The sequence below is a fragment of the Myotis myotis genome, unplaced genomic scaffold (assembly GCF_014108235.1).
Source record: "Myotis myotis isolate mMyoMyo1 unplaced genomic scaffold, mMyoMyo1.p scaffold_m19_p_13, whole genome shotgun sequence".
In the NCBI taxonomy this organism is placed as follows: domain Eukaryota; kingdom Metazoa; phylum Chordata; class Mammalia; order Chiroptera; family Vespertilionidae; genus Myotis; species Myotis myotis.
In genome coordinates this window covers 57,400,407-57,417,885 of record NW_023416317.1, presented here as the reverse complement: position 1 = coordinate 57,417,885, position 17,479 = coordinate 57,400,407, and the positions used below count along the sequence as shown (strand labels likewise).

General features: G+C 50.5%; 1 protein-coding gene across 4 annotated transcripts; it reads right to left on the bottom strand.

Annotated features, from left to right (window-relative positions):
• Positions 1-1,138: 1,138 nt before the first annotated feature.
• IP6K2 (inositol hexakisphosphate kinase 2) lies at positions 1,139-17,448 on the bottom strand. 4 transcript variants are annotated; one of them, XM_036333629.1, is made up of 6 exons: positions 17,294-17,448; positions 8,177-8,697; positions 6,215-6,437; positions 5,225-5,400; positions 2,389-2,564; positions 1,139-1,969 (listed from the first exon to the last, which is right to left on the bottom strand). In XM_036333629.1, exons 2-6 carry the CDS (start codon positions 8,574-8,576, stop codon positions 1,469-1,471), a joined length of 1,476 nt encoding a protein of 491 aa, XP_036189522.1. In that variant the 5' UTR covers positions 8,577-8,697; positions 17,294-17,448; the 3' UTR covers positions 1,139-1,468. The 4 variants fall into 4 exon arrangements, with proteins under 4 accessions (XP_036189522.1, XP_036189521.1, XP_036189520.1 ...); XM_036333628.1 differs by having other exon boundaries at positions 17,217-17,371; XM_036333627.1 differs by lacking the exon at positions 17,294-17,448 and having other exon boundaries at positions 8,177-10,276.
• Between the last annotated feature and the right edge of the window lie 31 nt (positions 17,449-17,479).

Sequence of the window (17,479 nt, the reverse complement as noted above, 5' to 3'; positions counted from 1 at the left end):
GCCATCCAACCCCTGAGCAGCGGGGGCCAGGGCTCTGACATCGGACCCACTTCCTCCTTCACAGCGTCAGCCGCTCCCCAGCTGCCTGCAGGTGTCACCCTGAGGGTGGAGTGGGTGCCTTGGAGCCTGAAGGGCAGGTCTTTGAAGTGCGGGAGGAGGGAAGCCGGGAGAGGCCCTGAGGGTCTGCAGGAGGGGTCTCTGGGGCCCTCCCATCTCTGCCCCGGCTGGTCCACCCACATTCCCCACTGAAGCCTGGGCCGGGGAGCAGGGTTGGGGGCCCAACCAAACCAGGGTGTGCGCGCGGCCTGTTTTTGGACGTCGTGGACAGAGGAATACTGGGCCTTGGAGAGGAGATGCCGGGGGTCCAGGGGAGGGGTGAGACTTGCTAAAATATGGCACTCAGACCCTGTGCTCCCTGGTGTCTGGTTCTGCAGTTCAAGACCTCCTGCCACACACACCTCCTCCCAGAAGCCCTCCTAGCACCGAGCACAAGCTCTCCTGGGGCTGCCCTGGCTGAGGGACCAGACGGGCGCGGTTGCCGGGGCCCAGGGATGAATACTGCAGTGACGGGTGGTGAGGCCGAGAGCCAACCTGCCCAGGACACCCCTCATGGCACAGCCATCTCCTGGGACCCTTCACCACAGAGCCCATTGCTGCCAGCAGCCGAGCCTGGTGGCTGCCCCATATTGGTTCCGAGTCCTCTGACATCACAATGTCCAGCCAATGAGCTGCTGCCACGTTTGGCTTAAGCTGCATGAGGGCAGGAAGACCCGTCCAGAGTCCAGTGTAGTTCTCTCCAGAGGCGCTGGGACACTCCGCTAGCGGACCCCACAGCAATCGGCGAAGGTGATCCGTGTCGGGGTCCTTTGGGGGTTACCTCGGGGTGCTAGGTTAAGAGACTGAGGACCAAGCCAGGAGGCTGTGGTGACTCGAAGGCCCATGGAAGGGGCCGGCGTGGTGGTCACAGATGAGGAGGCTTCTAAGGGTTGGAAGGGGAGCTGGTTGTCTGCCTTTGGCAAGAAAGACGGGGGGTGGGGGTGGGGGTTAGAAAGGTGAAGGGGGCAAATGGTGATGGAAGGAGACTCGACTTGGGCTGGTATAAACACACAATATACAGATGATGTTATTATAGACTGTATATCTGAAATCTATATAATTTTATTAACCATGTCACCCCAACAAATTCAATAAAAAAATGACAGCAGCACTGTGTACAATGAACAAAGGGTCTGTATTAGGACAGTTACACTCAGGGAAGAGAGGTATCTGCTCATCGAACATGGAATGTTGAAGAAACAGTAAAATAAATAGACTCGGAGGGCGGTGGGGCCGGCTCAGGCGGGACTCGAGGCCTCTGTGGTCAGCTCCAGGCTGCAGAGGCCACCCCCTGCCCACACTGGCTTCCTCCTGGACGCAGCACAGCTGTGCCCGGGACACGGAGGGTCAAGGACCAGTACAGTCGGCCAGCTCACTCCCCACTCTCCTCAGTGATCTCTGTGACAATGTCTATCAGGCTCTGGAGCCCGAAGATGTAGCCAGCATCCTGGCCCTCGTGCACGACGCTGTCCTCGCCGTACAGCCGGCAGGTGGTGTGGGCAAAGTCAATCATGCGCACGTCCACGGAGCTGGTGCTGAGGGGCTTGAAGGCGTAGGCCCCCGCCGACTCGTCAGCGGACTCCTCAGACAGGTCCTCCAAGTCCTCCGCGTCCGAGTCCAGGGCCACCTCCGGCCGCTCCTTGCCATCGTAGATGATGAGCAGGGAGCTGGAGTAGAACCGGTAAGACTCCTGTCGCTCCAGCACGGCCTTGAGCTCCGCCAGCTTCTTGAGCACAGGGCCGAGGAGCTCGCGGCGCAGGTACCGCCCGTTGTGGAAGAACTGGAAAAGCGCCTCCTTAAAGCCCTGCACCGACAGCTTCCGGCCGTGGTACTTGTTCATGAACATGAGCTGCCCACTGCCCGCCTGGTACACCTGTGGGAGGGAGACCAGCAGGTCAGGGCTGACCGCCACCTCAAAGCCGGGCCCCTGGGGCGTGGCTGGGATAACAACAGCCCTGCATCAATCAGAGTCTCTAACCTGTTGAGTCACAGGAGACGATGTGCTTGCCAATCAACACCCAGGATACAACCCTCTGACGTGGGTTCTGCCCCCAGCTCTGTGTTCAGTATATGGTTGATGGAGAGGACCTAACCCTCTTGCCTTGCCCACCCCCTCCTGTCCACAGACTTTGGACTCGGCCAGCCAGGCCAGCCCCAGAAGGGATGACCCAGGCATGCGTGCTTTCTTTTCTAACCAGAAAGTGTTAGTCAAATCTGGTCTCTTTTGAGAAAACGTAGGACTATGCCAAGGTAGGGGGGCGGCAGCCCACGCCATGCACCAGCTTTCCTCACCTGCATGCCGCACAGGCGCACACCAATGACCGCAGAGGTGCTTTGCTGGCATTTTCGGATCTGGTTGGCTGCCTTCTCCTCTGAAGCATCGTCACCATGCTGGCGTGTCCCCATCTTGAGGTCCAGGACACAAGGTACCTCATATCGGGAAGTGAGGTTCTCCAGTAAGATAAATTCTGAGTGGTTAAGGAAAACACCTTCTAAAGAGCAGGTGCTCTGCAAGGGCCTTTGGCACTCCACTCCCAGGGCACAATGCCTGCACAGTGCCCAGAGAAGCCCAACACGACAGAGGGCCCACCAGTCCTGCCATCTCCCACACAAGGAGACCAAGGCTGACAACTGGGCTAAAAGGCACCCGGACTGTGGGCTAAATCCCCAGTGGGGTGTGCAGGAGGCAGCCGATCAATGATTCTCTCTCATCATGGATGTTTCTTTCACTCTCTCCATTCCTCTCTGAAATCAATAAAAAATATATTTAAAGAAAAATAAATGTGTCTTTCCCAGCTGCATACACTAAAAACGTCTAGAAACAATGACCAGATGCATGATCCCCCCCAACACAACATGAAAATGAAATTAAAATCTCAGGGACCATAAACAGTTTTACTGGAACACAGCCATACTCATTCATTTACTATTATGGCTGCTGTCATGCCACAGCGACAGTTGTGACAGAGTATGTGGCCTGGAAGACCTAACGTATTTACTATTTGGGCCTTTAACTGGAAAGGTTTGCAGTCCCTACCTCAGAGGAATGGTTAAGTTCACATCTGGAGCCGGAAACATACATGACCGTGGACTTCTTTCCAGAAAGTAAGACAGCTATTACAGACTATTGTGACTGTGTCCAAGGGACTCAGGAGCTTATTTTAAAAGCCTCCTACTGGCAAAGGCGTGATAATTTGAGCATCAATAAAGACAACTGCAATGAACGGAAACATGTCAAATATGTTTAAATTAATGGATTAATACTTATGCTAAAAAACTCACTGGAAACGTTTGGAGGATGTCAAGAAACCAACTCATTATTCCAAATACATCTCTAATAAATGGAAGGAATTAATCTGCTTTTCCTATATAAAGTATACCTCAGGATAAGCACGTAGTTAATGAGGAAAAGTTTTTCTTTATAGTAGGATTCCAGCTTATGAATGAAGGAATGTCAAAAGCAGAAAGTCACCTAGTGAAAAAAACAGATCTAAGGACCCATACAAAAGAAAAGGCAACTGAACACCATGCTTCTCGGTGGACACCATGTCTGAGGCTCTGGTCCCCACCCCACCCCCACCCCAATTGAACCTGAATCTGATCAAGCCTGTAGATAAAATGATCAACTTAATGGAAACAGAGGAGACGGAGTAACATGTAAGATACCGAAAGGATGTAATCAGTAAGACCCAGATAGTAGGAAACTCTAGGAGACCCAATTTCTTCAACAAGAAATTTCTAAGAAAAAACAAGAAGGGTACTTAGAAAACCTTACACATGTCAACCAAAAGCAACATGTGAACCTCATCTACATCCCCCTTCAAGGAGACTATCAACACAAAGCTTACTCAGGAGACAATTAGGAAAATGTGGACAGAAACTAGGGATTTCATAGGAAGGAATTACTGTCCACTTTTCCAGGAGTAGCAATAGTAATAATGTTTTAAATACCCTTATCTCGCCCTAACCAGTTTGGCTCAGTGGATAGAGCATCAGCCTGCGGACTGAAAGGTCCCAGGTTCGATTCTGGTCAAGGGCATGTACCTTGGTTGTGGGCACATCCCCAATAGGAGGTGTGCAGGAGGCAGCTGATCGATGTTTCTCTCCCATCGATATTTCTAACTCTCTATCCCTCTCCCTTCCTCTCTGTAAAAAAATCAATAAAACATATTTTAAAAAATATATAAAAATAAATAAATAAATACGCTTATCTCTTAGAGATGCATGCTGGGTGTACACAGGGGCAACGCTACACCTGAGACTTGCCTCTGAAACAGTTCAGTTGTCGGTGCTGGGTGTACATAGAAATGACATGGGTGGGTTTCCTGCCGAACCTGGGTAATTGGTACTTAAAGGTTCAACATGTATTATTTTTAACAGGTTTAAATTTTTCCCTAATAAAATGTTAAAAATAAAACACACTCAATTTTTTTTCCCCACACACACTCAATTCTGAGGAATTTCCCCCCATAGGATTAAAAAAAAAAAAAATCAAGCCCAGCTGGTGTGGCTCAGTGGTTGAATATCGACTCATGAACCAGGAGGTCATGGTCAGGGAACATGCCCGGGTTGCAGGCTCAGTCCCTAGGAGGGGGTGTGCAGGAGGCAGCTGATCAATGATTCTCTCATCATTTATGTTTCTATCTCTTCCCCCTTCTCCCTTCCTCTAAAATCAATAAAAACATTTTTAAATAATCAATGAGCACATAGCTTGGTGGGTAAGAAGGGAGATAAAAGCGGCCTGTGCTTGCCTCATGGGTCAGCCTGGAGAAGGGGATAGGCAGGTCAGTCCGCCCCACCTGACCCTTGGCAGGGAAGCTGTTTGGGGACTTCTGTAGGAGTCTCAAATACGAACCTGCCCCTTGCACTCTAGGCTAAAGGCCTCCTGATGCAGACTGGTCCCTAACTAAGAAGCCGCTCATCCCCCAAAACCTCTCAAACGGCATCCTCATTTGCATTCCCAGACCAGCCCTTGGCCTGAGGGCAGTGACTTTGCGCACAGCTGTCACATAGTAGTATGCTGGCACAACCAGGACTAACAGCTCACACCCTTCTCTCCCAGCTCCAAGGGGCCCCTCACCACCACACCCCTCCCCCAAGACAGAGATGCTCTGTAAACAAAGGATACTGTACTGGTTCCGATGCTTTGCATTCTCCTTCATTCTCTGTAACTGTTGCTGGTGACACTTCATGCTCCAAGGGTTATAGTATTTAAGCTGGGAACTTACATTCCCCTTTTTCTCTACACTGTAGTACAAGACTTCAGATTTCTTGAGCCACTCAAATTCTTCTTCTAACTTATGGCTATAAAGAGATAAAAAATCAATAAATCACATTGTCTTATCAAATTCAGGGCCAAAAGAAGCACAAAGGAACTTTGTAGAGTGATGGGAAGTTTGATGTCTTGATATGGTGGTTTCATTGTACATATCAAACACTTTAAAAAGGTACATGTCACTGTATGTCTATTATACCTCAGGAAAGGTGATCTTTTTTTTTTTTTATTAAGAGGCCAGCTCACTGTTTTTCTACAGTAAGGAGAACCTATGATGCAAGAACAGCCTTTGCCTCCCCACTAGCCCCACAGGCAGCCTACACAGCCTTCTTCAAGGCAGTACCACCCTGGTTTCTGGTACGTCCAGGTTCCCTGACTCCGAAAGCTGGAGACTGGGGAAATCGAAACTGAAACTCCATGGCCATAAGCCAGCCTACTAACTATACTACACAGGCCTCAATTAGTATGTTTACAAGCTCTCCAAGGTGTGGCACTCAGAAGGCCCCGCCGAGGTGGAATCCTGAGTTGAGGGGATGCCCAGCAGACCATTCTCTCCCACTAGCAGTGACCAGCCTGAACCCATGGCCGTCTTAGGACAGCTACATCCCCAGGGCGCAGCAGGGACGGGCACTGAGGAAGGTGACTGAAACCCTTCTACAGCCGCCACCACAGCCACTTCTCCAAACGTCACAATGTGATGCAGGGAAGCTACGCAAGCCACTGAGTGACAAGGCACCTACTAAGTGCATGAAGTGCATCCTTAGGTCCAGGGCACTGAGCTGCAACTAGGATCCCCCACCACCTCCCTCCCAGAGTTCAGGGTTCCCCTCAGCTTATACCCACCTCTTCATTTTCTCCTCCTTCCAGTGCTGCCGCACCCAGTCCTTGGGGGTCTTCTCTGTTTCAAGGACATGATGTTTTTTGTTTGTCCATCTTAGGAGCTTACTTTTTGGTTCACAGTCTGAATTGTCTACACTGTCCACGGCTCCGTGGTCCCCTTTTAAGGGATATGCTATTAAGCACAAGTTTCTGTCTTCATCTTCATCAAAGCACACAGACACCACACCTAGAAGGGGGGTAAGGAGCAGAGAGGACTATTAATTGCACAGAAGCAGAGAGAACTTTCAATTCCACATATGTTATAAATAACATGATTGTAACATTTGTGGTTTTCTCTTACCCTGTTCCTTAGTCTCTCTGTTGCCAGAGGCCCCAAACTCATCTGCAAACCTAACAAATATCAAAACACTAGAAGAGATGACACCACACAGACAAGCAATTAGGGAGCAAATACAGCCGAGGCTTCCTCTCTGATGCACTCAACAAGGCAAGAGCCAAATAATTACAAGACACGCTTTTCCATCATTGAAAACGTTTATTAATTTTTATGTAATCCTTCTACTCCTAAGAGAGGTGGAAAACATTTGCTCTTTATATCTTGTGGGGATTTTTAATGCCCTAAACAGAAACTCCAATGGCCTCAAGGCCTGCTTTATAGCAGAGCCTGAACACGGGAACACAGGTGTGCCTGAGGGGGTAAGAAGCATCCAAGGGTAAGGAGAGACTGGGCAAGCAAAACAAAATAAAGGAGCAAACAAAACAAACCACACGGCACAACAGACACCCTAGCAGAGGCTTCTTGCGGCACCCCCATACAGGTGGGCGCCCCAAGCCTCTGTCCTTCTCAAAGGTTATTTTATTGGTCTCTTGAGATCTCATATCACAAAAGAACAAAATAAACACAAGGCAAATAGGGCTGGGCTGGGGGTACAGATGGTGGTGCCTGGAGAGCAGCTCTCTCCCCCTTCAGTCTCTAGCACCTGCGTGTGTAATCAGTCAGTCTCTGAGGAGGGTTTGTCAACTGGCAGCATTTCAGCAGGTGTCGACGAGCGCCTTACAACCGACTGGCTGGACACCTTTCCTCCCAGGCCTCTCTGGCCCAGGATCACTCAATGTGCTCAGTCCTTGCTGCCCGCCCGCTGCAGGGGAATGCGTGCTCAGAGAGAGACGACACTGCTGAGGTGGTCCCCGGCTCTGGGCGCACAGGAGCCGGGGCGGGGATTCAGGGGCCACACTTCCCTGTGGCCATGGGGAAAGAACCAGGGGAAAAAAAGGGGCAGGGCGGCCAGCTAACAAAGGGCCTTTGGCTTTGTCCTGGAAAAAACAACAGAGAAGGACCAAGTGAGGGCCCCCAACTCTCCCGCCCCCACCACAACACACATGCATATTCAGAACAGAGAGGTGCCCAGCACATTCTGTCTTCAAAGAGTGTGTTTCAACAGTCCCAGAAGAGCCTAAGTTGTTCAAGAGTCTTTTGTTTAATCAGACAATACACATTTTACATTAATTTCCTTAATGGATTCATCCTTAATTTACAAAGAACCCCACCTCCCCAGGAAAGAACACACCATGCTGGTGGCTGCTGATGTCCCCCCAAAATGCGTTATAAAAAGGCAGAGTCACCATATGGGAATCGGAAGGCTGCTGTAACATGGCAATTTCAGGGACATTCCGTAACTGGGCTTCAGCTAGTCAGCACTGGCCTCCCACTCCTGCATTCCATCTGACTCAACCTGCTCCCGAGCCTACCTAATCACCAGGGCTTCTGGTTTTCTGGAGGACAAAAAGCCGGCCGCAGTATTCTGGGCAAAATCCTCCCAGAGTCTTCCCCCGCTGTCCCTCCATGGAGACTATGGGTTACTGCGATCAAGAGACACTTGAACATAAAACACAACTACACTTTCACCAAAAACCAAAATAAACTCAAAGCAATCCACAAAACAAAAGACAATTGAGCAATCTTACCAGGGCTTGAAAACTGAGGGTGTGAGGTGCTGGGCTGAGGGCCAAGAGGAGGAGGAGGAGGCGGAGGGAAAACACAGGGTGAGTGGGAGGGGTGAAGGCTCTGGGTATGGCTGCCACGGAGGTCACCACGCCTCATATCTCCTCGCCTCACATCTCCTCGCCAGGCGCTGGCGACCCCTACCAGCAGCGGGGGCTCACCTTTGTACTGGGGAGTGAATCTGCGCATCTCAGCTGGGAGAGTCTCGTAGAACTGGTGCTCCCTCGGGACCAGGGGCTTGCACAGAGTCGTCTCGTTGAAGCGGAGCACACAAGAGTGCCCCCCGACCTGGTGGATAAAGGGCTCCAGCAGGACGCCCTTGGCGCGGGGCTCCACGTCCATGGCCCTGAAGGCTGGGCTCATCCTCCAGGGGCAAGCAACAGGGAGAAGGGGGAGGCAGCAGGGCCCAGCGGCCAGAGCGTCCTCCGTCTGTCTGTATTGGCGTGTCTGGCCTTGGCTCCTTGGTTGCACACGACAGGACGCTCTGCGGGAGGCAAACAGTGGCAGGAGTTGGAAGTGACCTGGGAACGGCATCTGCCTTAGAGCCGCATCTGCCCTAAAGCCCTCCACCTCCAGCAGCAAGACAAACAGACTGAGCTCACTCAGAGTGCGGCCCACATCACCCTCCACGGCCCCGCCTCCTCCCACAGACACAAACAAAGCCTGCTGGGCGAGGCCTACACGTAGGGACTGGACTGACTCTAGGTGCCTCTAAACAGCCCTTCTTAGACAGTGCGGGGCAAAACGTGAAGCCACAATGAGGGAAAGTCATCATTTCAAACCTAATATTCCGATTAAATCTTACTATTTTCTAATAAAATTGTTAAACTGAAGGTAACTGATGTCCAAGTCTCTGTTAATTATATATTTTTCAATAAACTACTTTTTAGATAAGTTTTAGGTTCGAGACAAAATTAAGAGGAAGATAGAGAGATTTCCCATATAACCACCTGCCCCCACATATGCATGGCTTTCCCATTATCAACACTCCCCCCCAGTGCAGCACATTTATTACAAATGAGAGGCCCGATGCATGACATTCGTGCAAGAGTAAGCCTTCCTTCCCCAGCTCCTTCCGGCACCCAGACCTGGGCTGCTTCCCTGGGGCCGCCTGCAAGCATTCGGACCCTGGCTGCTTCCCTCGGGCCGCCTGCAGGCACCTGGGACAAGGCTGGCTTCCCTCCAGCCCCAGCTTCATCAGGAAGGATGTCCGGAATGACGTTCAGTCTGATTATCCTATTACCCTTTTATTATTATAGATTATTATTATAGATGATGATAAACCTACATCATCATAGCTTACATTCATGTTCACTGTTGGTCATTAATTAGGTTTTTATAAAATGCACTTAAAGGGAAAAACTGCTTCCACGCCATCTAGTAAGATTTGCTTCCCCAGGGCGTCCAAACACACCGCCCCTATCCAAGGCCAAATACATGACCCAGCACCCTTATTAGCGGTGGAGCTTGGCCTTGCTTTAATGATTAACGTCTGTATCTAAAAACAACTGATCAAGGCTGCCCGACTCCCTTTAAAAAGATACAGTGTTCTAGGTCACCAACTATTTTTATCAGTTCTATCCTGATCTCCAAAAGCTGGGACAGGCCTTTAAACCAAAGCTGTACTCCCGGGGCAATCACAGCTCGCTCCCATGCTGAGGCCAGGGCCTGACAGCTGACTTCACATTCCCAAACACCTGGATCGCAGCAAAGCCCTCCTCTATGTAACTGTTAACAGTGTTAGGGCAAGTCTGTTTTTGTTTTCTGTCTGTAATTTACGGACTACAGTCACTCCTAGCATTACTTCCAGGGCTTGGGCTACCCTTCAGTTTCTGTACAGGGATTCTTACTGTCCTCTTACTGAGGACTCCTCTGGTTCCCATGACTCCCACAGAGATGGTGGTGGTGAGGATGGCCTGCGGGAGATGTGTCCACTGTCCTCTAAAGGGGGTAAAGCCCCTATTATGTGCCGGACTCACTGCAGGATCAAACCTCATTTAGTCCTCACCATACCTTCTAAGAGGTGGATGCTACTCTCCCTGTTGCAAACAATGAAGCTGACTCGGGGAGGGAAGCACACTCATCCACAGTCACAGACAGTAAGGCACAGCTCCCCAATGAACCTCACGCTGCTGGATGCTCCCACATGGCAGCCACCAGGGCCAGGGCCTCCGCCTTGGCATAGCGCTCCTCCGTACTTGGGACATTTAGCGTGTCCTACGAGAGTGCTTTCACTATGTATTTATAGTACCTATTTATAAAACACGCCATGCGCCACTGAACACAAGGGTACATTCTGAGAAATGCATCAGTAGGCGATGTTGTCACTGTGCGAACATCAGCGTGCACTTACACAACCTGGATGGTACAGCCCACCGCACCCCTAGGTGGTATGGTGCAGCCTGTTGCTCTAGGCTACAGCCTGTACAGCGTGTTACTGTGCAAAACAACACGAGATTAAATCACACACAAGAGAAAATTACGCGCCCAGCCGGTGTGGCTCAGTGATTGAGCACTGACGCATGCATCAGGAGGACACCAGTTCGAGTCTGGTCAGGGCCAATGCCTGGGTTGTGGGCTTGGTCCCCAGTAGGGGGTGTGCAGAAGGTGTTCTTATCAATGTTTCTATCTCTTTCTCTCTCTTCCTCTCTCTAAAATCAATAAAAACATTTTTTTTTTAAAAAGAGAATTATGTAATCAAGAGGCTCTGTAAACACAAGATGTGTGACGCTGCTGCCGGCAAAACATGCACATTCTTACAGAAAACCTTTGTGCTTTTTTTTTTAAATAAGCAGAAAGAGTGCACTCTAAAATAATGATAGAAAGTACCGCATAGTAAATATATAAACCAGTGACAGCCTTTTATTATCTTGTTAAGCATCATGCACTGTACATAATTGTAAGTAACATGTTTTATACAACTGGCAGCTGGCTTGTTTACACCAGCATCACCACAAACGTGTGGGTAATGTGTTGCACTACAATGAACATGGCTAGAGGTCACTAGGCGATAGGAACTTTTCACTTCTATTATAATCCTAAAGGACAGCCGTCATATATGTGGTCTGTTGTTACTGTCACTGTGTGGCACCTGACTATATAACCTTTCAGAGTTTACACTGGTGTTCATTTCTTCCTTTCAGAGAAAACAGGCTGTGGACCCCAATTAAACTCAAGGGGTAGGAATTAATAAGCTTCCCTACATGCAAAGTGTAGAAAACCAAAGGTCCTGATTTTTTTAAAATACGTTTTTATTCATTTTAGTAAGAGAGGGAGGGAGAGGGAGAGTGAAACATTGATGTGAGAGAAAACCACTGAGCATTGATCAAGTTGCCTCCTGCACAGCCCCTACTGGGGATCAAGCCTGCAACTCAGGCATGTGCCCTGACCGGGAATCGAACCATGTGACCTTCTGGTTCATGGGTCGATGCTCAACCAACTGAACCCTGCTGGCCGGGGCCAAAGGTCCTGATTTCTCACCTGGCACTACCTTCTCATCATCAGAGTAGCATTCAGGAGGGCATGTGCTCCCAAGACACAACACAGGCCATCAGCTCCAAGGGTGAGCACATTCCTGTCATTCCAGACTCTCTCCATAAGGTGGCGCTCTGATATGCTTGGCCACACAGGCCCCTTCTCAAGATCTGAGGAGGGTGGTTCCCTCTCTCCTACAGAAAAGGCCTGGTGAATAAGAGCAATTCCAAAGGAAACCTACAGACTGACTCATGGTGAGGCTGCTAGTACCCCAGCACAAACCGGGTACCATAACTATTAAACTGTGAATATCTAAAACACTCCTCATGGGCCAGACTTCAGAAACATAATCCAAAAACCTTTCCTGAAAGTGTACAAAACTACTTTTGTTACCAGAGCAATGCTAACAATACAAATCCCTTTCCACCTGTTCAAGATTCCTTAAACGTATTCAATTCAGAAGAAAACTATCTTTCCATATGTTTCTTATCCATCCCCACCTCCAATGACAAACCTAAAACAAACAAGTCCTTTGAGCAGCTCCCTATAGAGGATGGCTCCTGGGTGTGTCTGGAGGCTGAGAGGCCGGGTCGGGGTCCCTGCCTCCTCCCAGGTCCTCAGTGTGCTCACAGCTGCTGGGATGATGTGGCACCTTACCCCTCCCCGCAGCACCCAGCTCTGGCAGTCCCCAGGACACGACTCTCCAGAGAGTCATCATCTTCCTGAGCAGAGAGGCAAGAAAAATAAGGCTCATTCTCACCTGAGCCAAGTCTGACGACAGAGGAAACTCCCAGTGGGAGGCGGAATTATACTGCAGTGAGGTGACTGGATTACTTGGAGAAAATCCCCATTAAGGTTTACAGACTTGTTTTCTGATGTCTAAAATAGGAGAGGGCTGGAGTAGATCTCTACTCTGTGGGCTGAGTAATCAAATTAGTGTTTTAATCAAAAAGGAAAAACAAATAAATGTCAATGTACTGCACAAGTAAGGTGAGTCCTGTTTTGTGATTCTTTTATTTCAACTGTGTTCAGTCTCTCTTTAGGAACGTAAGTATGTCTTCACTCTACAACATATTCCCCGGGCCCTTACAGGCCCCATCCCTGTAGGGAAATGAAGGATCGACTTCTCTCGTAGCCTCCAAAGAAAAGTACCCCAAGCACCTGCTCTGCGTCCCCGGCTACTCTCTCCTGTTCCACGTGCGGTTTGAGCAACGGGGTCGCTTAACGGTTTTCAAACATCTGAGTCTAAGGCCTAGTTCCCCAGAACTTGGGGTGTAACTGTTACTATGAGGTCCATGCAATGGATAAGCCCTGTATCTAGAGAGCTACGGGATACCATACAACACTGGCTTCAGGTTTATTATGTTTAACTTTCTATATTACCTCACACATTTGTCCACGAAACTATGAACAGCTAAGAAACGCAGCAGGAGTCATCCTGGGCTAGGACAGAGCTTTCTCCCACAATTCATTCCCCTCCATCTATTAAACTGGATTAGGGATCTCCTGGAAACAGTTTATTAATATTCTTAACTTTTAAAATACTACAAATAAAACAGCTATGACTCATGACAGCCCCCGGGCCCCTAGCTCACATACCTAGAATTTCGTTAATGAGGCTACAAACGGGATCTGCTGGGGCTGCGACGCTGCCTCCAGAAAAGCCCCAAGTTTGGGTAGACACAGGGGACAATGTGAGCCCACTAGCCTGATGGCGGGAAAGCAACCCTCACCACCCGGCCCCTCCTCTCCGTGAGCTCTCGCGTGGCCCCAGAGCCGCTGCCTGGCACTGCACACATCCACACCCCCCACAACTCCACCACCAGTGTCGGTCATTGGCACTCTCAAACACTGCTGGGAGAAATACAAAAAATTACCACCACTTATAAAGTTAAACATATACTTATTATAGGACCCAGCAATCTTCCTCATAGGTATTTACCTAAGAGAAATAAAAACAAATGCCTACACAAAGAATTGTTACAAGAGGGGTAGGGGGTGGTCTAGAAGAGATTGGGGGGGGGGGGGGGGAGGAACATATGTAATACTTTCAACAATAAAAGATTAAAAAAAAAAGAATTGTACATGAGAATGTTCATAGAGGCATTCTTCACAACAGCCAAAAGGTAGAAACAACCAATGCCCATCAAATAGGTGAATGAATAAACACATTGTGGTATAATGGAATATTCATGAAAAGGAATGTATTGATAGGTGCAAAAAGAAGATTAATCACAAGAACATTATGTTAAGTAGAAAAAGTCAGTCACATAAGATATACTGCGAAATTCCATTTATCTGAAATTCTAGAAAAAGCAAAACCATAGCAGCAGATAAGCAGTTGCCAGGCAACAGAGGTAGGGGACTAGGACTGGCTACAAAGGGGCACAAGCGAACTTTCAGATGTAGTGAAGTAGTCCATGCAGTCACTGGGACAGTGACTTTATAAGTTTGTCAAAACTCATCAAGTTATAGACTTGAAGTTTATATTATTGTAGAGAAATTATACTTCAATAAAGGGAATTTTACTTATACATTTTTAATCTACAAAATTTTCATAATTACGTATTATAATAATCAGAAAATGTACTTTGAAAGTATAATGGCAGTGTAACAATTTCCATACAAGTGCACCGGCGGGTATTGGCCTTCCCATCCGTTCCAAGGGAGCTCCTGGGCCTCACATTGAGTATCTGGCATCACTTGCACCAAGGTCAGTCTGAGTCACCATCCTGGTCAAAGAAGGGCTTCTTCTCTCCTGGGAAGGTGCCCCTGACGCCAGGGACTTTCAGGGACAGCCATGTATTTCCTCATAAATCCAAGATTCCCAGTCAGGGCACATACCTTGGCTGCAGGCTCCTCCCCAGCCCAGGGTCCCTGGTTGGGGCAAGTGCAAGCAGCAAACGATCGTGTTTCTCTCACGTCAGTATTCCTGTCTTTCTTTCTCCCTCCCACTCTCTCTAAAAATCAGTAGAAAAATATCCTCAAGCGAGGATTAAAAAATAAATAATAAAAACAAAAACATGCTTTAAAACGTCATCACGAGTGTGATCATCTGCTTACTTTTTACTGTGCAAAAATATCTTCAACTGAAGGTGATTATCTCAGGAGGTAAAGCAACTTTAATTAAAGGGGATATTCCTCCCCAGTGCATCCCCTTTAGGAGCCAAACAATGGAAAATTTTCACCTCAGCAAGCGGCCTGGGGAGGCGCAGGCTCCGCCCAGTTGCCTGGGTACGTGACAGCTCTGGTGCTCACAGAAGCTCTGGCACCTCCTGCAAGGGCACCAGCAAGCTCATCAGTCAGCGCTGTCCCCTCCGCACACATCCACCGCTCAGGCAGGGGCAGGGCTGCTATCCAAGTCCACCTGTCACTTTCCAAGCCTTGAATCACAAAAGTCTATTACATCTGCTAAGCTCATTTTACAATTATATCAACTCTCGTCCTAGGTCTCATTCATTTGATTTCTAACAATAACTGTGAATTCTACTCTCAAATCACAAAGCCAGTAAAACAATTGGAGTAATAGCTAACAGTTCCAAAGGATGATTTTTCCTCCAAAGGAAAAGTTACTAAGCAATCAACTGGCCGATTATGTCAAATATGATAGAACATTAATTTTGCCCACTTTTTTTTTTTTAATATATTTTATTGATTTTTTACAGAGAGGAAGGGAGAGAGAGAGAGAGAAACATCGATGAGAGAGAGACATCGATCAGCTGCCTCCTGCACATCCCCCACCGGGGATATGCCCGCAACCCAGGTACATGCCCCTGACCGGAATCGAACCTGGGACCCTTCAGTCCGCAGGCCGACGCTCTATCCACTGAGCCAAACCGGTTTCGGCTAATTTTGCCCACTTTTTAAAAAATATATTTTTACTGATTTCAGAGAGGAAGGGGGAGGGAGAGATGGAAACATCAATGATGAGAGAGAATCATGGACCGGCTGCCTCCTGTTCGCCCCCAACTGGGGATCGAGCCCCCAACCCGGGCCTGTGCCCTTGACGGGAATGGAACCCAGGGCCCTTCAGTCCGCAGGCCGACCTCTATCCACTGAACCACACCAGCCAGGGCTAATTTTGCCCTCTTTTTAATGCTGACAGCGGCTAAAGTTAAAACAATAACATTACCCCAAACCTTCTCTTCCAATACTTAACACCAGGTTACAGGATGCAATTATATAAACCCCACAGCAGCAACCAGTGGAAATCAGCATCTCAGTTCACTTAAAGTGTTACCCTGCTAAAACATGCAAGCACGGCTAATATTTTAAATACTAGAATTCATCAAGATTACTGTAATCATGGTGCTTTGTGGAAACTAGCATAAAACTGGTTCCCTGCAACATTTTTGTTACCGCTTTTCAAAGGTTTCAGCACCCTTAGGGCCACTTTTATTCTTGATCTGCGTACATTTTGCTACCAAAATGTTGTTGCATTTGTTTGTTTTCGAAATCCTCACTGGAGGCTATGTCTTTATTGATTTCAGAGGAAGAGAGGAAGGGGGGGACAAACACCCCGTGGGAGAAACACGCCCGGATGGCACCCACCGCCTTCGAGCGTCAGGGAGGACCCCCGCCCCCCCACCTGGGCCCGGCCAGGGCGCTCCTGCTGCTCCGTCCCCAGCAGCGGCCGGTTCCAGCCCCGGCACCTGCGAGCGCCGGGTCCTGCCGGCCGCCGCGCCCCCTTCACGGCCGCCGCGCCCCCCTTCACAGCCTCCGCGCCCCCCTTCACAGCCTCCGCGCCCCCTTTCACGGGGACTCCCCTCCGGGCTCTGAGCATGAGGCCGAGTCGGACCGAGAAGGAAACAGCCCCTTCGGATGCCGCCCGTGCAAAGCGGCCGGCGACCCCACGCGACGGCGCCGCGGGGGAGGCCGATCGGCCGGGAGAACGCGCCCCCGCGGCCCGTGGGGCTCGGGCTGAGCGGCCACCTCGGAACCAGGCGGTCCCGGCTGGGCTCCCGGTCGGGGCGCGGGGCCGGGCCGCGGGCGCGATCCCCGGGGGGCGATGCTCCGGGCAGCCCGCCCGCCCCTGCCCTCCCGTCCTCTCCTGAAGCCCACGAGCGTGTTCAGAGAGGACGCCCCGGGCGCCTTCGGGCTCCTCTGGGGAAGGACGTGGCGGCGGCGTCCTCCCCGACGCCCGCTGACGAGCCCAACGGCCACTCGGCCTCAAAATGGCTGCGCCTCGGCCGCCCCGGGAAGCGCACCTGCGGCGCCGGGGCTCAGCGCCCGATGCCCCGCGGCTGGTGACCGCCCGGGTCCGGGGGGATGCGCCCCGAGGCCCGAAGCTTCCTCAATGACCGGGGGGGCCCGCACCCCGCAAACATCCGGAGAGAGACCGCCCCAACAAGCAAGGAAGACCCTGCCCTCCCGGAACCTGGAGAGAGAACGTCTCCCTCAAATGACCCCGAGAGACACGGCCCCCGAAGCCCCGCGACGCCCCCACCGCCCGCCCCCGCCCCCGCCCCGCCGTAACAGCGCGAGCCCCCCCAAAGAGCCCGGGGGACCCCTCAGGCCCGGAAACCTCACCCCACAGCGGCTCGGAGAAAGCCTCCCTCAAAGCTCTCGGGGCGACGAGGCCAGAGGCGAGGAGAGGCGGGCGTTACCTGGGGCCTCGGCCGGGGCCGCGGCGCTTCCGTCCTATTGTTTCTCCCCCGTAAAGATGGCGGCGGCCTGGCCGAGCCCCGCCCCCAGCCTCCCTCCCGGCGACCCTCGCTATTGGCTCCCACCAGGAGCCCCGCTCGTGGATTGGGTGGTCCGAAAAGCGCTGTTGCTAGGGTGCCGGGGCTCTC

Bases quoted from the DNA above. Each gene is read 5' to 3' on its own strand.
- IP6K2 (XM_036333627.1), bottom strand. From the start codon at position 8,747: ATGCCGTTCCCAGGTCACTTCCAACTCCTGCCACTGTTTGCCTCCCGC. The intron at 6,438-8,176 runs GTAAGATTGCTC...CCCCCCTTCTAG, and splicing joins CCCTCAGTTTTCAAGCCCTG to GTGTGGTGTCTGTGTGCTTT. The intron at 1,970-2,388 runs GTGAGGAAAGCT...TCCCTCCCACAG, and splicing joins TGCGCCTGTGCGGCATGCAG to GTGTACCAGGCGGGCAGTGG.